Source organism: Saccopteryx leptura, chromosome 2 (assembly GCF_036850995.1).
Source record: "Saccopteryx leptura isolate mSacLep1 chromosome 2, mSacLep1_pri_phased_curated, whole genome shotgun sequence".
Classification (NCBI taxonomy): domain Eukaryota; kingdom Metazoa; phylum Chordata; class Mammalia; order Chiroptera; family Emballonuridae; genus Saccopteryx; species Saccopteryx leptura.
In genome coordinates, this window is record NC_089504.1 from 107,484,603 (window position 1) to 107,510,592 (window position 25,990).

At 42.3% G+C, this 25,990-nt stretch overlaps 1 protein-coding gene across 2 annotated transcripts in view; it reads right to left on the reverse strand.

Annotated features, from left to right (window-relative positions):
• Positions 1 to 5,441: 5,441 nt before the first annotated feature.
• Positions 5,442 to 25,990, reverse strand: part of SYT1 (synaptotagmin 1) — a 572,761-nt gene continuing 552,212 nt past the window's right edge. For both annotated transcript variants that reach the window (XM_066368502.1, XM_066368501.1), the window contains exons 10-11: positions 13,048 to 13,181; positions 5,442 to 8,563 (exon numbers count right to left, since the gene is read on the reverse strand). In XM_066368502.1, the coding sequence (XP_066224599.1) occupies positions 8,357 to 8,563; positions 13,048 to 13,181 (341 nt within the window). In that variant the 3' untranslated portion in view covers positions 5,442 to 8,356. The remainder of the gene's footprint in view (positions 8,564 to 13,047; positions 13,182 to 25,990) is intronic.

The following is a 25,990-nucleotide window of genomic DNA, read 5'->3' on the forward strand; positions in this document are numbered from 1 at the left end:
AAAGGGTATATAGAGTGATTTTTTTCTCCCCTTTTCCTTTTCTTTTAAGCTCCTGTAACAATAACTTTTTATGAATTCACATGACCTAGGCTTGGCCAAAGCGAATATTGCATCATCTGGCCATTGTGATTATTTTAAGGAGGGCATGTGAGCCAAGCATGTATATTAATTAGGTTTGGGAATTTTGGTGACATAACTGGGAAAGCAGTGCTCTCTGCAAGCATGTTAAGCTGGAAGAATACAAGTCTGGAGGGGCTAGGGCCCCCCTGCGCTGTCACGTGGAGACACTGGGGAAGAGGAAGTGAGAGAGAATGACTGGGAGTGGTGACAGTGTGTGAGGTCCTTGAGCGGTCTCTTCCTGAATGTAATCATACCTTGAACGTCCTGCTTAGATGAGCCAGTAGATCGTTCCTCTCTCTGTCACCTTACCTCCCCACCCTTCCTTTTCTCTTTTCCTTTTCCTAATTCAGCTTGAATTGAGTTCCTTCCACAGGCAACTCAGTAATCTTCCTGTAAAGAACAGCGCTTGGCTGCACTCCCAGTCAGAGGAGGCAGGTAAGGGTCAGAAGTAAAGTGGACAGTGGAGAAGGAAGTGAGTCCCGATTTGGTCAGCGCAGAATCCTGTTTGATCTTGCATGCACCCTGCTGGGGGCAGGGGCATTCTGCACAGGGGAAAAGGTTTGCTGGCAGGAGGGTTCCTGTCGAAGAAGAAGGATCAGTGTGGGAACTTTAGGCTTGTGCATTGGTGGGGATGGTGGAATCATCAGCACGGCTGAAATGCAGATGTTAAGGTGCAAGTAACTTTCAGCCGGCCTCAGGCGTTAGATCACACAAATCATCAGCAGGTGCGCATGGTGTTTTTATTTTTATTGCTGTTCCTTCTTGATGGTTCCTCCTGAATAATCATTACTGCAGGCTTTGGAAAATTTCTTTGTACATTTAGTATCAGGCTATATCTCATTTTTATTTTCCTGATTCTTTACCTTTTTATTTCAAAGTTGCCTTCTGACTGTTGAACGGTAAAGATGTGTGTGCAGCCAAAATCAGTTGCTAAACATCAGATGGCCCAGTGCACCTGTAACAAAGACGTGTTGCAGTGAGGGGGTACCTGCATCATGGCTGGAATCTTCAAATCCGCAACAGTAAACTCTGCAGAAATAGAGTAAGAATGTGATTTCTGTGCATGTTCCGTCAGGTGTGCGACGGCTCAGATACAGTGCACCCAAATTCTTCGAGGAAGAAACAGAGTATTCAGAAAGTCTGTGCAGCTGCTAAAAAGCTTGGGACCCCCCAATTTTTATGCTGAAACCCTAACACCCTCATGAGGAGGTGGGGCCTTTGTGAGGTGATGGTGTGACGAGGGTGAAGTCCTCGTGCCGGGATCGGTGCCCTGATAAAGAGGCCCCAGCGAGCTCTCTTGCCTCTTTTACCTTGTGAGGACGGAGAAAGAAGACTGCCCGCAACCCCCACCAGACATGGAATCTGCTGGTGCCTTGATCTGGAACTTCTCAGCCTCCGGAACAGAGAGAAATAAATATGTGTGTTTGAGTTATACTGTCTACGGTATTTTTGCTAGAACAGCCTGAAAGGACTAAGACACCTCGTGCATTTGGGACAGGATAGGAAGAAGAAGCTAGGAGAATTCCTTGTCAAATAGAATGAGGAAACTGAGGCAGAGAGCTGAATAAACTGTAAATGAGCAGTTTACAGCCAGATGCAGAGTGTTACCTCCTTAGAGATGATATTTAGGCCTCAGTTGTGTTTTGGCTCCAGGCCCAGGTGGGCGACTACCAGGCTGATGGAACCCTGGGGTCACACCTGGTAAAGCTGGTGAATATTCTATTGAAACCCTCTTCTAAACTCCCAGTCTTTAAAATCCCTCAAAGCAAAGATCCCAGTGTGAGTACATCCAAGCCTTCCCCTTCCCCCACCCTGCCTCTCCCTGCCCCCCACCCCCTCCAGGCATGCCTCTCCTAAAGTCTAAGGGTCCTCATTGGACTTGCAACCCAGGAGCAGTGGGCAGCAGCAGCTTGTCCAGGGCTATCCCCCTGAGCCTGTCTCCAAGGCCTCCTTTTCTCTACTTATTTCTTTCCCGTAAGGTTTTTAGAGAGCTGAGGCGGCCCTGTCGAGGCACCCTACTGTTCCTTCTTTTATTCTAGGCTCTTCCCTGTTTCAGGATCACCTGGATGTGAATTTTTTTCTGCACAGAGTCAAGAACCCATGCACTACTGGCTGGCCCTAGGCAGACCCGAAGAGCCAGGTCTCCTGTCCAGGATCACACTGGTCACTGCCTGCATGTTGGCTGCCCTCATTCCCACCTGTCTGTGCTCTACTATGTGCTTGGGGCGGACTCTAAGACCCAGCAGGCTGTTTCCTAGGCTCCTGTTCCGGCTGACTCAGATTAGGGTCTGTCCATGCGAGGATCCCGCTGAGCTGGGTTAGGAGGAAAGGAGAAGGCACCCCTGACCCTGTTTCCAGCTCTGCCAGCTCTCCTCTAGCCACAGGGAGCTGCTACCGGATCTGAGTTTTCTGGTGGTCCCAGATCTTCAGGGGGAGCCCCCTCCAGCAACAGAAAACCCTTAGTGGTCCCAGGAAAATGGAGCTCACACAGGTTCTAGCCCCTCCCCTGAAGTTCTGGGCAGTGCCAATGCTCTGTTCTCCGTTTTGTTTTCCCAGACTTAGCAGTGGTGTCATGGGCTGATGTGCTCTACATCCACCTGCCCACTCATCTGCTGATGTCCTAACCCCCAATACCTCAGAATGTGAATACATTTGGAGAGAGAGAGAGTCCTTAAAGGGTAATTAAGTTAAAGTTAGGTCTTTAGGGTGGACTGTCATCCATAATGACTTAAGTCTGTAACGTGAAGAGGAGGCTAAGACACAGGCACAGAGGGAACACTGTCTTCAAACAGGAGAGGCCTCGGAAGAAACCCACTCTGCCAACACCTTGACCTTGAACTTCGGACCACCAGAACTGTGAGAAAACACATTTTGTTGTTAAGCCACCCAGAGGGTGGCATTTTGTTAGGGTAGCCCTGGCATCCAATCACAGGTGGTATCTACTACTCTCTGGGTTAACCCACTGTCTCTGCCATGCTTTCTCAGCCCTCTCTTTGTGGCCAATTTCCTATAAAATTCCCTCTTTGAAACAACTGAGGTGGTTTTGTTTTTCTGACTAGAACACCTAAAAAATCTAAGTATATATGTGTTTAGACCTAAACACATTTTGGGAAAACAGTGACAGAAGGATGAGATAATTTTTTTCCTAGTAATTCATTAAGAAATATTCTAGTTTTGTACATAATGCCAAGAGCTAGCTGTGGGGCAGCTGTGTTAGGCTTGCTCGCTGGTTTACGGGCTGCAAGCCCTTTGCCTGACTAGTGCGTGCGCACGTGGCAGCCCCACGTGTGTGTGGCTTATGGAAGGCTATGGGAGCCTGCGCTCAGGGGGACTAGGAACAGCGGATTGCCTGCTCGCCACTGTGAGGGGCCATTATTGCTGTTTGTTGGCCTGAGAGGCGGTTTCCCCTGCCTGTGTGCTTGTCCGCCGTTTGGAATGGCCCAACCTTTTCTGGCTCCGCAGTTTCTCTACCGTCTGCCCGAATCCAATGTGGACCTGCCTGGCCTCAGCCACGGGAATTACACTAGTTAAGAAGAATAAAATGCTCACTGTTGGAAGACTAAACCAACATACTAAGAACACTGATTGTTTATGTATTTTTTGCACCTAACCTTAGTGGGCCTCACGTCTCTTCTTCTCAGCTTACATTTAGAACCCCGCCTGTCGCTTCCTCAGAGTGAACGGTGACTGCGCGGTCCCTCCCTGGCTGTCTAAGCAGTTTTAGCTCAGCCCTGTCTTTCGTCGGCAGTGCCCAGTACGAGCTGGCTGAGGAGAGTTTGAGGTAGCCAGCTGTCAAAGACCTTGCAACGGGTTAAATCCCAAACCTTGGTAAATGAGGTAGATTTTGTCAGTCTTGCCTACTCACTGGGAAGCCTCCTACCAGTTTCTTTAGGACATCCTCTAGTGTTGTCTTCTCTAGAAAACTTTTCTTTTTTTGGTATTTTTCTGAAGCTAGAAACAGGGAGAGACAGTCAGACAGACTCCCGCATGCGCCCGACTGGGATCCACCCGGCTCGCCCACCAGGGGGCGACGCTCTGCCCACCAGGGGCGATGCTCTGCCCCTCCGGGGCGTCGCTCTGCCGTGACCAGAGCCACTCTAGCGCCTGGGGCAGAGGCCAAGGAGCCATCCCCAGCGCCTGGGCCATCTTTGCTCCAATGGAGCCTCGGCTGCGGGAGGGGAAGAGAGAGACAGAGAGGAAGGAGAGGGGGAGGGGTGGAGAAGCAGATGGGCGCTTCTCCTGTGTGCCCTGGCCGGGAATCCAACCCGGTACTTCCGCACGCCAGGCCGACGCTCTACCACTGAGCCAACTGGCCAGGGCAAACTTTTCTTGATATCTCTCCTTCACCCCAAAGACCGTGTTATGGGCTGGGTTTCCCAGGATGCGGATTCTAGGAAGAAGAGATTTAACCGGGGAGCGCTCTAGGAATAACGCAAAGAAAACTGCTGGGGCAGAGGAAGATTTTGAACTGCAGTGGCAAAAGTGTTCTCAACTAACCCTGGGGCTGTGAAACTGAGATAGCATCTTAGAGCAATGCAGCCAGGGCCTGGGATGTGGGCTGCCAGGAGAGTGCAGGATCTCTGAGGTAAGGCAGCTTCCTCAGTAAGGGTCAGAAGGCCACAGCTGGGAGCCTTCAGTGGGCACGGCTTCTGGCCGCTGCAGGTTGGGCGCCTCAGCGCACACCGTGATGTCCACTGTGAGTGGCCTAGTGAAAGTTCTCAGGGACCCAAGGGGCACATTGTAGTGTATCGTGATAGCACATTTACACAGCTGGCTGAGACTGTGGGCTCCGGGGCCGGGTGCACATTATTACATCACTCATTGTCCCTCCAGTATCCAGTTAAAAACATGGTACACAGTAGGCACCTGTTAAATATTGAAATTAGTGGAGGAAAGATGGTTACTTGTTTCTCTAGCAATACAGTAGGTAAGAAATTTAATGTCGTGCTGCCCTCCTAAAATGGGGTTTAAAAATCATTTTCAGTCCCATTCTGGAGACTTAGGCTGTAGAGTGAAAACCCTGGAGGACCTATTTTGGGCAAAGCAGGGGTCCTAAAATTCCGCTAGGTGAAATTGCTCATAAGCAGGAACAGAGAAACACCTGTTGACAATGATTCTGCCCAGGAACGCTGGGCAGTGACGGCCAGCGGTGCCGTGGGCAGTGTTCTCCCTCCAGCCGTTCTGCACACGGGATGTGGTCAGCCTGGCACCCAGGGCAAGCTCTTCCTTACTGCCTCTGCTTCCAGCACGCCCCAAGGTCACCAGGCCGGTGACCCCCCGCCAGAGTCACGTAAGAAAAAGAGCTGAACACTGGCAGCATCAACAGGAAATAAAACATTTTTATTGAATATCCGTGTACTATGTTAAGTTATTTTTAACAACAATCAGAAAACTACTGTGGAATTCACTACACGAAGTGAAACAAAATTTAAACCACCTCATCAAAAATGAAGGTAAAATACAGCTAAAGTAGTTGGCTCGCGGGCCACGAGCCATATGGCAGAAGAGAACACCCCAACAGTTCTACAGGATACAGGGAAAACCCACACAGAGAAACACTCAAGCAGGCAGTAAATATACACAAAGGCAACTAGGATCTTTCTAGAGCGTCAGGTTCTAGTACTTCACACAGCTTTGTCAGAAAGGTACACGTGGCTTGTCTGAGGATGAATCTTGGTCTTAACGCAGGTTCGGTCACTGACTAGTGACAGATGGTATAGTACCAACTACTTCTATGGTGACAATATCCCATGTCTGGCAGTGTTGCAAGAGGATGCATTAATAGTACTTTAATGCAAGAAATAATGTGTCTTCGACAGCTCGAACCTGCTCGTTCTAAAGTGTTGTTTTAGTGTAAACAACTCAAAGCTGAATACAGTAAAATTAAATGTCAGCTTCTGGTATTTCAGGACCTTTTACGTGTCAATCAACTCCCTCTTTTTGGTAGGCTTTGGTCCTTGACAATGGAAAGATTCTGATTTGACTCTTTTGTTCAAACTCATGTCTAATCTTATGTCATGACTTGCGCATTTTCTACTCTTTTTTTCTTTTCTTTTTTTTTTTTTAAGTATAGACCATCCTCAGAGGAGGGAGATGTTATTCTTCTTTTGTCCTTTTGGTCTGTCCCAGTTCTCGAGTTTACTATCACTGGGCTGAAACGTCAAAGGGCATGCCTTTTCTTTGACGAGGAAAGAATAATGATAGGAATTCTCGTTTTATCAGGAAACAGGTAACCCCATGTTCGAAGCCTCCACCAGCCCTTTTTGAATTCTCTTTGAGTTGTTAGAAAAGTGTGGCATGACACCCTAAAGTCTGAACATGAGGCCAGTGCTCCGTTTCCCTCCCTTTTATCTTGGCATTTGTGAAGATCAACTTCCACCTCAGAGCACCCCTGCTCTCTGGGCCTGGGAGTGAACGTGGGCCACAGACGCAAGTGGGGGAAAGCCCGGCTGTGGAATGGTAACAGGCTGCTCTTCCAGAGTGGTCGTCTGCCATCGTGGGGGAAAATATGGAAGATTGCACAGTGTTTGACAAGATGCTGTGTGTCCCACCCCATTCTATGTATCTTCCTTGTCCTATGCATAGCTTTTCAGTTCTTAATTGGTCCTTTGTAATGAGAACTGTTTGTGCTACACACATGTGGGCAGTGCAGTAGAAGGGAATGGCAGTATTGTTTACAATATCACTACGGAATAAATTGAGTGCTATCCACTGAGGAAACTACGTGTCTAAGCACACACGGCAGTCACAGTGTTACACAGAGCAGTCCTTGAAGACTCTTATGGAATGACTAGTAGCTTTATAATAGTGCCATTTACTACATAATAACATTGAAAACATTTAAAAACTCCTCCTAAATCAAGCATCTAGAATACGTTAAGAGGTTGCTTCAGTTTTCTAGAACTTGTTCTTGGTTTTGTTTCACCTTTTTTTTTTAAAGGACAAATTAAAACTTATTTAAGTAAAAAGAGCATATATAAAAAGATCACTAGCTGTCTGTTTTGGCTTAATTGAAGTGCATTCAGAACTATGGCTAATTGTTTACTTTTCATCTTTTGATGGGACTACAATACTGTCTGTTTACCACAAAGTACTTTGCGTAATAAACACAGATTGCTGTGTTAAAAATATTCTGCATTCCTTCTAATCTGGTTTTGTATAATAAAATATTTTGTTACAAAGTCTAGTGTGCAAATGTTTTGGAATTATTAGAGTTGTGAAATCTGGAACAGAATTCACAGGATGCACATTTGTATAAAGGTGGTAACGGAGAGCTACTTTTTTCTTTTTAAATAGTCAGGCAATATTTCAGAAATGCTGACTTCTCCCCTTGCTTCTTCCCACCCACCCCCATCCCTAAACAAATGCACACACGCATGCACGCACGCATGCACACACACACACACACACACGGACACTCAGACACAGACACACACACACGGAACACCATCAAGTTGTTACTCTATATATGGAGTAATATGAAATCATTGATTCCTGTTCAGTTGCTCCTTCAAATGTAAGATGAAGCCCTGATTTTAGCTCTGTAGATATGTACAGACAGATGCTATTCTGTTTTGTGGCTATGCTTCCTGGAGGTCAGCCTGGATGCTGCTCAGATCATGCTAATTTGCCTGTGAAGAAATTCTACAAAATTGGATTCACTCACCAAATACATGGTGTAAGTGTATCTTGGTACTCAAATGATTCAATAGAAAGCTCAGGTTTAAGTTGTCCTTTAAGATGTCAGTTTCACTGTACTAGTGCCTTGCAAGTTAATATTTTTGCTGGAATGCAGACGATACTATATTGACCATATAATATATTATCAGCTCTCCTATATCTCAGTCAATTTACATAATTTAAAATAGAACATCTTATTAAAAACATCTAGATATACACAGATTAGGAAACGCTTACAACATACAAATACACAAACTAGAAATAAATCTTTAGCATACTGCTATGTACAACTGTTGTGATACAATAAATAATTTCCGTCATGCTCTATCTACACATCATATTGCTTAAAAGAAGAGGAGATTTGGAGGGCAATGGTAGAATGAAGGACTCGGGCTCTCTACGTTTACATTTGTGCAAATTAAAACAGGATCTGAAGTACCACTGACTTGTGTTAGGAACGCATGGCTGGAAAAATGAAAGGACCCATATTACTGAGGTATTTACAGATAACTGGCTAAAGAGCACTAGTGGGCAAATGCAGAAAGGCTTCTTTCCTTTACTTCTTGACTGCCAGCATGGCGTCAACTTCCTCCTCGACCTGTAGGGTGTGCCACTGAGCAATGGGTCGCCTGGGGTTGGCCAGCATGTCTGACCAGTGTCGCAGCTCTGCCCCGGTGCTGTTGTAGCCCACAAAGACCTTGCCGATGGCATCGTTCTTGCCAATCTTGTCATAGTCCAAAACAGTTACCACCACTTGCACTTTCTGAAAGAGGACACAAAATAAACATGAATTCAGCTCTAGAGAGGCCTCCCTGTTACAAAGCTTCCTTGAGGTCTAAGGATTTGGAAATGGGAAGAATCCATCTCCATACTCAAGGATGAGGCTGCAAATGACTTGACTATGGAAACATGTCATTCCTGTTTTGCCATTATTACACCATCATTACCACCATTACTGTTGTTGTCATTATCTTCTTCAAAATACTCAGTAAATGTCCATTTATATTCTGTATTTGGCACTATTCTAAGTCTTTTACATACACTGTTCGGTTGCTGCTCACAATAGATCCTATTTATTTTGTCATTTTACAGGTAAGACAATGAGGTGCAGAGAAGTTCAGAAACCTGCCCGAGGTCATGTAAGGAATGAGTCTTCTGGTTTCCAGAGTGCATGCTGTAAACCACTGCTCTGCTGCCTGTGTCCGCTGGCGTTCATCTTTAAATCCATCTGTTTCAAGTCTCATCAGGGAAGTTTCTGACACTGGTACCCAGACCATTCTTTTATGGGTTACAATTCACTAAGCAACCATGCACCACAATCCCACTTGGTGGTGGTGGGGCAACATTTTCATAAAGTGAATATAGAATTTCAGCTAATCACAAAATTGTTGTGAATATAAAATGTGACAGTAGAATAAAAGTCTTTAAAAAATAGTCACAGAGCAAAGATAATTTTATTTTTTTCACTCATGCACACTCTCAATAAACATTAATTGAGCAACTGCTACTATGAATCTGGCATTGACATCAAATGGAAATAGCCCTCTTAGGCTACACGTGATTTATTGCAGCAATTCTGTTAGATTTTGAGGGTTTCTTTAATAACTTACTTTTTTGAACTGACCAAATTGATGAAAGCCAATCCATGCCATTATCATGTGAAAGAAATACTTTTTAAAAGAAGATTTTAGTTCTGCTTCTTAAGGCATGAATTTGTTTAGTCAAAATATGCACTGGCTCTGATCTAGAAGCTGAGTGCAAAGATAAAGGAAGAGTTTTGAGTGAAGTGAAACGTATAACATTTGGTGGCCAGAGTTAAAAAGAGGAGAAAATATAAGTTGAAAGTCGGGAGCACATGGTGCTTTAGAGGGGCTGTGGCCCTTCAGTAGACTTCATACTGTGAGGACGGCGTTCTTGCACCAATGTGTGGGAGGAGGCACCTGGCTACAGCTTCAGATCTGAGTGAATGATCACTTCTCAAAGTGAGATTTAGAATATAAAATGAAACACAGTGTCAAGAAAGAAAACAAACTTGTCTTCTCTTGGGTAGCTTTGGTTGTTCCCCTTGTCAAGGGAATTACCTGTCCTCTGGATGATGTTTGGAACTGAGCTTGGGTGTGAGAATTTTTCCCATAAATTCATCAGAATGCAGTCATATTGCAGGGAAGAGGGGCAGGGCATTGGGGACATTGTGCACAAAGGTAACAGGGTTTTTGGAGGTTGGAGTGGATGGTTGGAATGAGTTTTGATGATGCACTAGGAATGTATTGATTAGTAAAACTCAAGACAAAAATATCCTATTAATTTATTTATTTTTATTTAGTGAGTGGAGGGGAGGCAGAGACAGACTCCTGCATGTGCCCCTACTAAGATCCACCAGGCAAGCCCAGTAGGGGGCGATGCTCTGCCCATCTAGGGTGGTGCTCTGTTGCTCAGCAACTGAGATATTTTAGTGCCTGAGGCAGACAGAGGCCATGGAGCCATTTTCAGTAACCAGGGCCAACTTGCTCAAACCATTCAAGTTATGGGTGTGGGAGAGGAAGAAAGAGAGAAAGAGAAGTGAGAGAGGGAGGAGTGGAGAAGCAGATGGGCACTTCTTCTGTGTGCCCTGACCAGAAATCGAACCCAGGATGTCTGCATGCTGAGCCAACTGGCCAGGGCCCAAAATACTCTTATGAAGGCCTTGAATTAATTTTTCCAGCTGTGTATATAGTTTATACATATGGGGAGGGAGACTAGGAGAAAGAATGCAACATTTTCATGGGCATTTGGAAATCAGCATAATTTTTTCCTCTCATATCTCATATGAATAAAAACAGAAGCACAGATAACTTTATAACCTTGGGGTAAAGGAAACCTAAACCCCTATTATAGCATATGAAATGCTTGATTACTTTTTTAGGGAAATGCAAAGACTTGGCAAAGAGCCTCCTGGGAGGGATAGAAAGAAAAGAATACATTGACTTCAGGAGCAAAGGAGGAGGGCTGTAGTCAAAGGCATGCCCATCATTTCCCTGCCTCACGTACTCTACACGGGGCTCAGGCTCTCTCTGTCCTGACAAAATGTCATCCCCAACATGCTGCCCCAGAAGCCCAGCAAATATTTTGTTTTCCATGTGCTTCATTTTTACTCTATCTGCATTTGCTGCAATTTATAGTTGAAAAGGAACTGTTTTTTTTTTTTTTTTTTTAAACAGGTATAGGATTATAGTTTAAAGGGGAAGGTTTTCAATCGGATTTTTTTTTATCTCAGTGCCTGGACTTGTGTTGTAGAGTAAAAAACAACATGCCAGGAGTTGTTAGTTTCCATAGGAAGACGGTCTTAGAAATCAGAAGAATTCACTGAATAAATATTGCAAAATAAAGTGTTGGAGAAAATTGGATGTCTTAGGGGTTTGCCAGTGGGTCCAAAGCACAGAGCTCACTGGTTTGGACCAGTGAGCAAGTAACTGGGGGCAGGGAATCAGTGTTCTTTGCAATGTCGTTTACTTATATAACAGCTGTTGAAAGTAAATAAGTATGGACAATTTGCTGCCATGTGAAGATGTGTATGAGAGAGGTTATATAAAACCCTTAAGCCAATGGAAACATGGAGGGTTTATTAATTAAAAAAAACAGCCCTATATAATATACTAGCTACTAGCTACATAAATTTAAACATATAGGTGTTTAAATTTAAGTAAATTAAAATGAAATAAATAAAGGTGATCATCCTGGTGACTAAAGTGCTCACTACCCACCTGTGGCTGGTGGTTACCATATTGGACAACACAGATGATCAAATATTTCCATCCTCACAGAGAGTTCTATTGGATAGTACTGATTTATATATTGCTTTAATTTTATTGTCAGGTCTATTTTATAATAAAATGTTAATTTGAAAAAGAGACAACACTGGCTTTATGAATAATAATAATGGTAGGAACCACTTACTGAGTGGTCCTATGTGCTTGGCACTGTTACAAGTGCTTTTATATGCATAATCTCACTTTGATATGGATTCTGTTATTACTCTTATTTTACATATAAAAAATACTAAGCCTCAGTTTCCCTATATATAAAATTGGGATAATAGAATCTCTTTTATATAGTTATTGTAAGGATTAAATGAGATTATGCATTTAAAGTGCTTAATTTAGGCCTAGGCACTCAATAAGTATACAATAAATGTAGCTATTTTCTTAGCTTTCTTTATAGAAGAAAGGTGTGATTTATTCATAAGATTCTGCATTCTAAGAATATATTAATAGTAAAAATATGCAACTGAAGAATAAAGCTGACTTGTTATTGTGGTTGTGTATAGAGCTCTAACTTGTTTTGATGCCTACCCTTCATTTCTTCTTCAAATTATGGGATAACTTTATATTATGAAAAGATGGACTCACATCAATTATTAAATAAAGAGTAGTGTTGCTTTAAGTATTCTGACTCTCTGATACCCATTAAAAATTAGCAAGAAATTACCCATAATTATTGGATGTGAGCTTTGGATTCTAAAAACCTAACTATGGATATGGAATAAGAAAACTTTAGATAAAAATTAAGGTTAAACCTTATTTAAAAATGGCTAAGTAATAAGATCATATGCTATAATTTTGGCTACATATAGCATTCTATTTCAAACATGTTAACCACAAAGTCGTCTAATAGAGTACTTTCCTATCATAACAATTGTTATCTAGCAAATTAAGTTTCCAGTTTTACAAAACTACCTGTCCATTCAGACTCAGAAACAAGAAACTATCAAACAATTAAAAATACAATGTGGCCTAATTTTTCTACTGTTAACTGTCTTTTGATAATAAAGTTCAAAGATACCGTGTATTTAGCATCAACCAATATACTTCTCTTACCTCTATTGCTTTTTATTTTTGCTATTAGATGTGATGAGAAGAATTACATAGTATGGTCCAGGAGTAAATAGTGAAAGGTCATTTGTTCTTGGCCTTTTTAATCTTTATAGATGTACTTTTTGGGTTAGTAGAGTTGTTCTGTTGACGTTCTTTATCCTACTGTATTTCTGCTTAACAGAGTACCCACTGCTTTTGGCTGATGACTCAGCACATCCTGTGCTGTGTATTTTCTCCTTCCCTTCTTGATGTACTTGAACATCATATGTGCATGGGAATAAGAATGGCAGTTCTAATGAAGGCATGTGCTCTGATAATCTACAACATCTGCATGTTTAATTTGTGTGGTCTGAAGAAGTGAAATTGAATGGGAAGACAATATTATGTTTGACATTACCTGGATTTGCTCAAAGGGTACTTCAAAGCTGAATGACTCATTGTAGTAGGGGTTGAGTGTATTCTTTTTAATTGTTGTCTTTTTCTTCTTCAGCCTCTTGCCATTCTGCATCAGGTGAATCTTCACATAAGGGTCTGAAAAACAGAAACAAAAAGTGCAGGCAATCAGAGACACGTATTTTAGATTATAATTTAGCTTATAAAATGACCAAGTAGCCTGACCAGGCAGTGGCACAGTGGATAGAGCATTGGACTGGGATGCAGAGGACCCAAGTTTGAAACCCCAAGGTCGCCAACTTGAGCGCAGGATCATCTGGTTTGAATGCAGGCTCATCAGGCTTGACCATGGGCTCACTTGCTTGAGCACGGGTTGCTGGCTTGAGCATGGAATTATAGACATGACCCCATGGCCACTGGCTTGATTCCAAAGGTCACTGGCTTGAAGCCCAAAGTTGCTGGCTTGAGCAAGGGGTCATTTTGCTCTGCTGTAGCCCCCATCAAGGAACATATGAGAAAGCAGTGAATAAGGTGCTGTAACAAAAACTTGATACTTCTCATCTCTCTCCCTTTCTGTCTGTCTGTCCCTATCTGTCCCTCTCTCTGTCTTTGTCACACACACACACACACACACACACACACACACACACACACACACAAATAAAAAAGAAAAGAAGAAAAATGACCAAGTATTCCCAGCAGGAAAAATAATTGTATAACCATATATTTAGTATTTTTATTTTATTTTATTTTATTTATTCATTTTTAGAGAGGAGAGAGAGAGGGAGAGAGAGACAGAAAAAGAGAAGGGGGGAGGAGCTGGAAGCATCAACTCCCATATGTGCCTTGACCAGGCAAGCCCAGGGTTTCGAACCGGCGACCTCAGCATTTCCAGGTCGACGCTTTATCCACTGTGCCACCACAGGTCAGGCCATATATTTAGTATTTTTAAAATTTTCATTTTTTACTGAAATATTTTTTTTTTGTATTTTTCTGAAGCTGGAAACGGGGAGACAGTCAGACAGACTCCCTCATGCGCCCGACCGGGATCCACCTGGCATGCCCACCAGGGGGCGACGCTCTGCCCACCAGGGGGCGATGCTCTGCCCCTCTGGGGCGTCGCTCTGTTGCTACCAGAGCCACTCTAGCGCCTGGGGCAGAAGCCAAGGAGCCATCCCCAGCGCCCAGGCCATCTTTGCTCCAATGGAGCCTCGGCTGCGGGAGGGGAAGAGAGAGACAGAGAGGAAGGAGAGGGGGAGGGGTGGAGAAGCAGATGGGCGAACCCGGGACTTCTGCATGCCAGGCCGATGCTCTACCACTGAGCCAACCGGCCAGGGCCTACTGAAATATTTTAAGCAACATGCAGGCTGTGGTTTTTTTTGCTATGGTATCATCAATATTTATAGTTGGATTTAGGAGATTAGAGACATGGTGTGCTGGTAAACCAGGTATTTGGATTAAAAAAATGACTTGACATATAACTTTTGCTATGTCTGTGGTATAAATACTCTTAACATAGCTGATTTCAAGCTATAAACAATTTAACAACTAAATTTCTGAATATTTAGTAAATGGCTTTGGGAGCTGGCTGCAGCATCCTACTTTATGGGAATAACTCTTGAAAAGGAGAGGACAAAAAGAGCCACCTTACTCATGGAGTTTTTATTTACTCAGCCAGTGTTAGTTAGGCGTGAGGGGTAGCAGAGTGAACAAAAGAGATGTTCCTGTTTTCACGAAGGAGCTTGGGATTTGTGAGGGGAATAGACAACAGGTTTTAAAGAAAAGAAATGCATATGAAAGTACAAGTGGAGAAGAGTGTTCTGGAGGAAAGAGTAGAACAGAGATCTGTTAGGGAGACCAGGGTTAGTATGGTGAGGCTAAGGCAGGAATGAAATTCTTGGATCACTAGGGCCTCTCTGTGGAGATAACATTTAAACTGAGATATAAAGGTTGAAGGATAAGAAGAGTCTCTATGTGTGAGTAAATGTGTGTGTGTGTGTGTGTGTGTGTGAGAGAGAGAGAGAGAGAGAGAGAGAGAGAGAGAGAGAAAGAGACAGGGACCCAGGAGCTGTGCCTGCACATCCCTGGGCAGAGAAGAGCTCTCAGGGTTTAGGGAGCAGTGAATAAGCCAGTGCACACAGAGGTAACGAGGAAAGGAGCAGAAAGATTCCCTTAGCAGTTTTCCCCAGGCCTCATGAGGTAAAGGTAAGACTAAAAGTAAGTCACTGAAGAGTACAATGATTCCTATTTGCAGTTCTTATTGGTAATGGGTAAATGACATACCTTCAAGTCACCGAGAACCAATGCCCACGTTTGATAGGAAAATCTACTCTCTTCTTAATCATTTTCTACTTCATATATAACACATGTTCATTTTAGAAAAAACATCAGATAGCAATGATAAAAAAAGAAAAAGGGAACAAATCATCCATGATTACTCCTCTAAAGTAACCACTGCTAAACCTTCTAAAAATTTCTTTCCTCTCTTTAAAACATGTACAGCTGGGAGGAACTTTATAGATGATCTAGTCTACCCACATATTTTTAGCAGATAAAACTGCAGACCAGAAAATGTTCTTATCTCCCTCTTCCTATTCCTAGTAGAACATAATAACTCTTGCAGGACAGAAAAACTTGGTTCTCCACATTCACTAACTGAATTTTCTAAACAGTACCTGGCACTATTTAATTTTTGTTGAATGAATAAGTGGAACTTCTTTAGGGCCTCATACTCTGGGTCTTACTGTCAGTCCTGCCTTCTTCCCATTGCCTCAAAGCACAGGTTACTTGGGTGGCTTTTTGGGTTTGTTTTTGTTATTCATACTACATCCAGTCAAGGGACTTGGGAGGAAGGTTTTCATCAAAATGAATATCTTTAAAAACCAGACCTAGAGATAAGAAACCAGCTCTGCTAACTAACTAGTTGGTAAGTTAAAGATATTCACTGTAAACTGTTGCAAAGAAAAGGGAAAATGTGGCTTTTTAATGATAATCTATCTTGCTATTCACAGCCAAGATTGATTTTTGGTTCAGAAACTTTGTTTGCTTATGAAGTTTCCTGGCTTCCCATCCCAACCCTTTGTACTTCTATAAAATGGTTGAGTCTCCTGTTGCTCCTTGGCACGGCTGATACCCAATTACTAAGTACCCCCAAATCAATGTTTATGCATTCTATGTTTGTGTGCTAAAACTTCAACCTAAGGCATAGGTTTTCTCAAGAAAAGCACAATGACTATTTATTTATTCATTGAACACAGAAAATGACAAGAAAATTCCTTGTGCATTTGAATAAGCAAATTAAAAACCCAACAAGATCATTTCAGATTTCAATATGAGCTCTGATATTATGTGATTAATGCCTCGGGGAGAACAGGATAATTTAGAAAGGGTGATCAGCAGCGTCCTCGTGGAGGAGGCCAGGCCTGAGCTAAGAACGGAAAGATGGGGAGGGGCAGGTCACACTTGAGGTTGTGGTGGGAGCTGTGCCAGCCAGGCAGAGCGGCATGTGTGAAGGCCCTAAGGGGCACGTGCTTCCACCTGCACGTGGAACAAAAAACGCGCGGAACAAAAAGAAGGCAGTAGGAGAGAGGTAGGTTGTGAGATCAGAGAGCTAAATCTGCTGATCTGAGACTTTCATAAGCGAAATCGGACGGTTCTGACAGTGATTCAGAGTATTCCGTAATTTCATGATACATTTAAAAGGCCAGAGGGCTGGAAGAGGAGCGGGTGTGGACCCGTTCTGAATAGGCAGTGTCAGTCTTTGCCTTTGCAAGTTCATTCTGAGACAGGGACCAAAGCAACTTACACTGCAGGCAAAACTCCTGCTTTGATCGTGACCAAGACTGGCCATAATGCAGAGGCCCTGTTCTTTTTCACCCAGCTTTGTTGAGCTATAACTGACATACACTGTATAAGTTTCCGATGTACAATGTGTTGACTTGAAAGCATATGTATTGTGATGTGACTATCACAATAACGTTAACACATCCATCATCTCATGTAATTACAATTTTTTCTGTGTGTGGTGAGAACATTCAAGGTCTCCTCTCTTACTCGCTGTCAAGTATAAAATACAGCATTGCTGACTCAGATCCCCAAACCTTATTTGTCTTATAACTGGAAGTTTATACCCTTTGACCAACATCTCCTCATTTCCCTCACTCCCCCCAGCTCTTGGCAACCACCATTACACTCTCTTTCTATGAGTTTGGCTTTTTTAAAATTTTATTATAGAGTCTACATATAAGTGAGATAATGCAGTATTTGTCTTTTTCTGTCTGACTAATTTTACATCACATAAAACCCTCCACGTCCATCCATTTTGCTGCAAATGGCTGGATTGCCTTATTTTTTTTCTGTCTGAATAATATTATATTGTGTATGTGTTTGTGTGTGTATATATCACATTTTCTTTATTTGTTTATTCACTGATAGACACTTAGGTTTTTTCCCCCTGTCTTGGCTATTGTGAATAATGCTGCAATAAACATGGGGATATCTTTTCAAAATAGTGATTTCATTTTCCTTGGATAAATATCCAGAAGTGGAATTGCTGGGTCATATGGTAGTTCTGTTTTTAATTTTTGAGGAACTTCCATAATGTTTTCCCTAGTGGCTGTACCAATTTATATTTTTACCAATAGTGCACAAGGGTTCCCTTTTCTCCACATCCTTGCTAGTACTCATTATCTCTTGTCTTTCTGAAGATAGTCATTCTAACAGGTTTGAGGTGATATCTCATATGGTGTTGATTTGCATTCCCCTGATGATTAGTGATTTTAAGTATCTTTTCATGTGCTTGTTGGCCATTTGCATGTCTTTTCCAGAAAACAATCTATTGAAATCCTCTGTTTATTTAAAAAAACTGATTATTTGGTTTTTGTTCCCCCTTCTTTTCTTTTCTTTTCTTTTCTTTTCTTTTCTTTTCTTTTTCCTTTCCTTTCCTTTTCCCTCCCTCCCTCCCTCCCTCCCTCCCTCCCTCCCTCCCTCCCTCCCTCCCTCCCTCCCTCCCTCCCTCCCTCCCTTCCTTGCTATTGAAATGTATGAGTTACTTGTATACTTTGGATATTAACTCCTTATCTGAAATATGGCTTGCAAATATTCCCTCCCATTCCATAGGTTGTTATAGGTTTTACTCTTTATCAACTTTTGTGCCTGGATAAGTCTTGACTGTCTAAGTCTGATTTGGTATAAATGTGAGGTGGGCATGTTTGAGTATCTTCTTGGTCCAGGTGTCTGAAGTACTTGATTGCTTCTTTGTCTTCTCCAGTCTTTTATATTTTCATCCACTCCTTGATTGGCTTGACTTCCTAAGTGTTTTCTGGTTCTTTCATTGTACTGAAGTCTTGTCCTTAATTCTGTTCCTTTTGGAGATGGTACTAAAACTTTGATTAGCTCATTAGTAACTTCTTCTGGGTTCTAGATCTTGTTCCTGTCTCCCTAACTATTGCAGAGTCTTCCAAATGGAAATATACTCACCTAACTATGTGTCACACCCATGATTGAATGATGCACATTTACAGTAAGGATCACCTCTCCTGCAAAGTAGGACTCTGTATAATCAGGTTTGTTCTGGTTTAGGGGCTCATCAGTTTGGAGTTTCACAGTGGCATAGGAGTCCTGGTCATTGCCTAACTGGATATAATTTTATGGAAATGATAAAACAGGCTGTAATGAGCCTCATTAATGCTGTTCTTGCTTTTCCTGAGTACAAATGCTGGACGCCAGGTGCAGCATCTAACTTCCATTAGGTTTTTGTAAACATGTAAATAGCATGGGGAATGATGCAAGCTATTATGCTGGGCCACTGTCCTCAGGGATGCCCTCTCTGTGGCTGAATTGCTTTAGTCTCATCCCGGAAGAAGCACTCATGGACTCTATCATCAAAATACCCACAGCCTTGTTCACAGCTTTTAGATAATTCCTGTTGCCATCGAAACAGGTGCAAATCTTGGGACACTTTGCTTCTTTAATTTGTTTAATTTGTCTTTAAAAAGGTAGGGCCTTTTTGATTTTTCTAAGTTGGTAGAGAGGAAGGTCTTTCTCTTGCTGTCTGCCTATTCTATAACAGTGGTTGGCTGTGACTTTTCACTTCTGGAGAATGATGAACTGGAGTCAGAAAGAAGATTCTTCATTCCCAGTAATAAACTGTGGGTACAATGAGTTCAGATTCTGCATCCCATTTTCGATGATTTTCAGGTCTATCATGTAGTTTTGTTCTCAAGGTGGCATGGTACCCTTCACTCGCCATCTGTCAGACTTCCTTTTTATCTGCAATTAGCTTCATTGGACATTGTTTCCTTTCTGTCATAACAGCTGTTATGACTTGGAGGTTTCTCAGGACACTGTAATAAAGTAATCCCCAGGCCCTGGCTGGTTGACTCAGTGGTAGAGCATCGGCCCAGCGTATGCAAGTCCTGGGTTGGATTCCCAGTCAGAGCACACAGGAGAAGTGACCATCTGCTTCTCCAAAACTCCCCATCTCCCTTCTCTCTCTCTCTTTCTTCCCCTCCCATAGCCATGGCTTGATTGGAGCGAGTTGGCCTTGGGCACTGAGGAGGCACTGAGGAGGGCTCCATGGCCTTACCTCAAGTGTTGAAATAGGTGGGTTGCTTAACAACGGAATTGTGGCCCTAGATGGGCAGAGCATCGCCCTGTAGGGGGCTTGCCAGGTGGATCCTGGTTGGTAGAGCATTCAGGAGTCTTTCTCTGACTCCCTGCCTGTCACTTAATATAAAAATAAATAAAGTAACCCTCTATATGTTGACAAGTCTTTTTAATATACAAAATTGTGGGCTTTGTTTCTAATGTTCACAATTGGGGTAGGAAGAATAATAGCTGTTCTAAAAGATGTCCACATTCTCTTCCTTAGAACTTGTGAACATGTTCCCTTCTGTGGCAAAAGAGACTTTTAAAATGTGATTAAGGTTAACCCTTTGAGTAGTGAGTTTTTTTTATACCCACTGACCCCTGGGAGTGAGTTTTTGGTTTTTTTTCCCCAAAAAATGAAATTAGTTCCAGTTACAGTTTTATTAACTTACAATCATGTTTGTTTGATAACCAATTTATGGAAACAAGAAGAACATACATTTGCCTTTTTTTAATGTTGCGTTACACATTTTTAAAATAAATTGATCATACTCTGGATGGTCAGGAGGTACGAGGACGTACATGCACGTTCGTACTACTCAAAGGGTTAAGGATCTTGAGATGAGAGGATGATCCTAGCTCATCAGAGAGGGCCTGACCTAATCACATGTGTCCTTAAAAACAGAGACCCTTTCCCGGCTGTGGTTAGAAAGAGATGTGACAAGAGAAGAGGGTTAGAGACGTGCTACACCACTGGCTTTGAAGATGGAGGAGGGGCCACAAGCCACAGAACGCAGGTGGCCTCTAGAAGGTGAAAAAGGCATGGAAACAGATCCTCACCTGGAGCCTGCCGAAAAAAATGCAACCTGTTGATACCTTGACTTTAGCCCAGAGAGGCCTGTGTCAGACTTCTAACCTTCAGAACTATTAAGATAATAAACGTGTGCTGTTTTCTTTTTTTAATATTTTTATTTATTCATTTTAGAGAAGAGAGAGAGAGGAAGGAGGAGGAGCAGGAAGCATCAACTCTCACATGTGCCTTGACCAGGCAAGCCCAGGGTTTCGAACTGGCGACTTCAGTGTTTCCACATCGAGGCTTTATCCACTGTACCACCACAGGTCAGGCAACGTGTGCTGTTTTTAAATCTAAGTGTGTGGTAGTTTAACGTGGCAGCAATACAAGACTAATACAACAACCAAAGTTAAAGAGAAAAGTTTCTTATGTAGCAAGGCTTGAGGATAAGAGTTAAGTTTATATAGGTCTAGAAAATGACCTTTTGGAAATAATTTCTATTCTTTCCATTCTTTTAAAAAAACATTACTCTGTTCTTTAAAGTAAAAACCTTCAAAAAGTTTGTCTTTTTAATTAAAAAAATGTTAACTAGAGCATATAATAGATATATACAGGTTTTTCAGAATCCATGGTAAAATTAGTAAAAAGGAATAGAATGTTAGCTGAGAATAATTTTTAAAGCAAAGTACATTCAAAAGGTTAATATAATAATGTTCCTTTATATGTGTATAGTACTTTAAGGTTTTATATATATATATATATATATATATATATATATATATATATATATATATATATATATATGTTTATTTTTGGAATTTTTCTGAAGTGAGAAGCAGGGAGGCAGAGAGACAGAGTCCCACATGCGCCCGACCAGGACCCACCCAGAATGCCCACCAGGGGGCGATGCTCTGCCCATCTGGGCCATTGCTCTGTTGCAATCAGAGCCATTCTAGTGTCTGAGGCAGAGGCCATGGAGCCATTCTCAGTGCCCGGGCCAACCTTGCTCCAATGGAGCCTTGGCTTCAGGAGGGGAAGAGAGAGATAGAGAGAGAAAGGAGAAGGGGAAGGGTGGAGAAGCAGATGGGCGCTTCTGCTGTGTGCCCTGGCCGGAAATTGAACCCAGGACTTCCACACACCAGGCCAATGCTCTACTGCTGAACCAACTGGGCCTCAGGATATATATATAAAATTATATCATCTCCTATAATCCTTACAACAAGCGCAGTGAGGAACCAGACTCAGAAAGGCTGTTCCCCTCCCGCCCTTTCCAAGCAGTCAAATCAGGGTCTTCTGACTCTGAATCTGTTGCTCTTTGTGATATGTTAGAGTAACACTTTAGTATGATGTTGACAAGTACAGACTCCAGAGCCAGACTAACTTGAATCTTGGCTCTGCCACTAGCTGTGTGGTCCTGGATAAGTTTTTGAACCTCTTTGTGCTGTATTCCTTTGACTTTAAATGGTAAGCATGTTACTTGGGCAGCTCTAGCAGAGGAGCAACTTTGAAGATGGAAGGGCAGTTCTCTAGCTCTGCCAAGCTGGGCAGCTCCTTTGGAATATTATTCATGGAGTAGACAGCCTATGATCTGGCACCAATATTTTTGTTTATTTTGTCCCTATCTCAGCATTCATGTTCATGGAAGACCTCTCACATAAATCTCCTATAGGAATTGGTAAGAGTTTCCTTTCTGGAGGGTTTCTTCCAGTGGCCAATCCCTAGCAGCCTGATCTGGCTCTGATGCTTCAATATTTAGCTCTAGGAATCTTTTAAACATATATGCCATCCCATTCACCTACATCTGATAGTCCAGACTCTACTGTGGCATTCACAGCTCCAATGTATTGATGATGAGACTAAGATCCTTAGACGGATAAGAATTATTTGTCTCATTTTTAAATAATGTTTCCATTGATTTGAGGAAGGGGGTGGAGAGAGAGAGAGAGATATGCATCAACTCGTTGTTTCATTAGTTATTTCACTTAGTTGCGCACTCATTGGTAGCCTCTTGTATGTAATGTGACCGGGGGTTGAACCTGTGACCTTGGTGTGCAGGGAGGACACTCTATCCATTGAGCCACCTGGGCAGGGCCTTGTTTTCCACAAACCATATGCTCCACACTTAGTCTCATGGTCAATACTCACTATTCCTCACAAATAATTATTTTTATTTACTTTTTATTTTTTTAAAGGAACATAACCCTTTTATTGTCCAGCACCTATCCAGTCTTGTGTCTCTCTAAAGGAAACGGAAAGTTTGGAGCATTATCGGCCCTTTTAAAAGAAAAGAAGAATTGGCAGGCACACCCAGAGGTGAGTGAATATTTTACCACATGGGATTGTGTTGCTAGAACAGCCAGACCCACCCCTGACATGCTCCCAGCACAGTCTGCTCCTCACAGAGAATTTAAAATGCCGTGTCCTTTAGTCTAAAATGCCATTTCTTCCTCTCCCCATCTTAGGTGTGCTTTAAAAATCACTGCTTCTCTGAAGATTTTATTGATGATTTCCTCAGTTAGAAACTTTCTTTCTCTGTGAAAGCCCGGCCTTCCTCTGCCCGGCAGCATTTTCTCTTGTGCGACTGCCAAGCACACATCTTTATTTTCTGGTATTGGAGGCCTTCTGCAGTAACATAATAACATAAAAGCAATATTCCTGTGGGAAAAGGTTTTGAATTCAGAACTATTGGCCTCAAGATGAATCTCGGGAAGACCGCGCTGGTTAACACGAGAGCTTCTTCCATTCCTGTTTCATACTCCAATGCCCCCGCACATTCTCCCCCTTCTTCCCGGAGGCAGTTCCAATGTCAAATGATACTAACTTTACAGGAATAGAATTGCAAAACAGCTGGAGGTAAGCAATGATCCTTTTGTGTGAGAGATAAAGGAACCTCTAAAGGCTTTTTGCATTTGCCACGACAACTAGAAAGCGGCAGTTCAAAGCCGGATAATGCAAGATGCCTGCAGTGTTCATTTTGACAATTTTTCATAATTATTCTGTCTTCTTTCTTAACTATCACAATGACCGGGGGCCCTTAGAACCATGGCCTTTCCATTTCAACCAAACACTTCCCTTGATACAAAATAGCCTCATTTTAGCTGTTTTGTTCAATCCTTCTGAGCCAGTACCCAGCTTCTGAGTAACTTCAAGTGTTATTCCTTTCATCCTTTTTCCTTTATATAATATTCACTAAATTTCAATTTACGCTGTTGATGAGGAAAGTAATACTTGTATCAGTGAGGGTTCTGAATTCCAAGTGACTGAAAGAAAACCCCTTTCAAAATGGTGTATATTATAAAGGTAACTGAAATTGGAAAAGTCCAGAAGTAGGGCAGTGTGGAAAAGATTAATTGTCCCCTAAAATCAATTTTCCCCCTTCTTTTTAGCAATAAAACTCCTGGAATTTTACCTGGGCACCAGCTATAAATATTTCTCCCAGGCTCTCTATGGCTCAGAACTGCAGGCATTGGAGGTGAGTGGAAGTGATGTGTGTTCTCGCCACAGCAGATTCATAAGACAGTGGTTCTCACGTGGGGCTCTTTGCCTCCCACCCCAAGACATTTGACAGTGTCTGGAAACCTTTTTGATAGCCATAACTTGGAGGGGAGTGGTATGAGCATTCAGAGGGTAGAAGCCAGGGATTCTGCTAAACATCCTACAATGTATAGGACAGTCCTCAGTAGTAAAGAATTCTCAGGCCCACAATGTCAATAGAGCTGAAATTGATAAACTCTGCCTTAAAATAAGCTTTATGCCCTCTATGCTTTCTATCATTTTTCTTGCAACTGAATGTGAAGAGAGAGTAGAGTGACCCAGCCTTTACTTAGGACATGAAGACAATTACTCCAGGACAGCAATTTTCAACTGGTACACCACAAGAATTTTTAAAACATGCAACACCTGACTAGTTAGTCAGGGGCACTGACTTCTTTTCCCTTAGATTGTCACATAAAAAAATGACAACTGCCAACACAACAATAGCCATCTGGTGTGAGTGAATCAAAATTATACCTATTTTTTCTTTTGTCAGATTGGCGAAAAATATACTGTATTTTTTAGTGTGCCACAGAATATTGGCATTTAGCTTATGTGTGTCATGAGATGAAAAGGTTGAAAATCACTGCTCTTGGGGAAAGAACAAGATAGGAAGACCTTGGGTCCCTAGGTGACCTCACAGCCCTAGCTATCTGCTGGTTTTGCTCACTCACACACCTAAACACAGACATGGCAGTGATAAAGAATTTCAAACAGACACTCGATCTTTCTGAGCCACTGTACTCTTTGTTACAGCAGCTCAGTCTGTTCCCTATCTGGTACAGATTCAATAGTATCAGCAAGGCCCCAGGTTTGCCTGTGTCTCTGTTTTGTTTACTAGGAAGTCCTCCTCAAATTACACATGGTGGCCTCCCCAGGACACCCCAAGCTTTTCTCCTAGGGATGTAAATACTGTACCAGCTATAAGTCTCATATATTCATACAACACCATCGAAGAGAAAAAATGGTCTACATAAGAGTTCCCAGGAAAAGCACATGTTCAGTCTGGTTGGACTGACATGGATGAAACATTTACTCTATACTAATCCCTGTGGTGAAGAGAATGGGATGAGCTAGGCTGGCTTAGTCCTGGGTCACGTGCTCATCCCCAAACCAATCAGTAGGGCCAGGAACCTACCTTTGGAGTTGAAAGTAGGTTCAATTCTATTCTAAGCACAAGGCTAAGAATAAAAATGTGATTCCTTAAGCAGGAATTAGATAGTGGGGAACGGAAGTTGGGAGACAACCAAGGAATGATTATAGAGTTTCTCAACCTAGGGTCTCTAGGGCCCTACCTCTGTCTAAACTTGGAAGTGTGCATTCCTTTATTTGTGGAGAGAATTCCCTCCCTCTTGAGATCAAATTTCCAGTAACGAGCCACCGAGCACTTGTATAATATAAAGTGGTCCAGCAGCGGCAGAGTCAGCTGAGTTACAGCACAGTGAATTTAGGATTCAGAGTTTCTTTGCCACTGCAACGTTTTCTTGGGCACTTATTAAGTCTATTTCATCAGCAAGTCAATCATCGAACAGTGTACAGATAATTAAATAGTAATAGGGTTCACAGAACAAACAATTTCCATTTCCATTCCTGGCACTTACAACACATTTACTTGAGTTTTTTTTTTAATAGGTCATTTACAAGTACTTACAGAAGACTACATTGCAGAGCCTATGTGTCTTTATAGTTTAAAATGCTCCCTGAAATGTTATAGTAAGGATGTAGCATTAAAAATACATTCTGGGAAAATTTTCTATGTGAGCACACAATTTGAAAATGAATTTACATTAGTTAAATGCAGTGTTTGCTAAAAGGAAACAACATTACATAAGCGACTGCTACAGAAAAAATTAACCCCATTTTAGTGAGACATCATAATATAGCAAAGGCTGATTTAGTTCATTAATGGTATCAGAGTGCTTTGAGAAGACAAAAACATAAAGGCAAAATGCTATTATTATGAATTAAATGGAAAACATTTCTGGTCATCGTAGAGGAAGACGCCGAGTTCCAGAAATCATTTCAAACATTG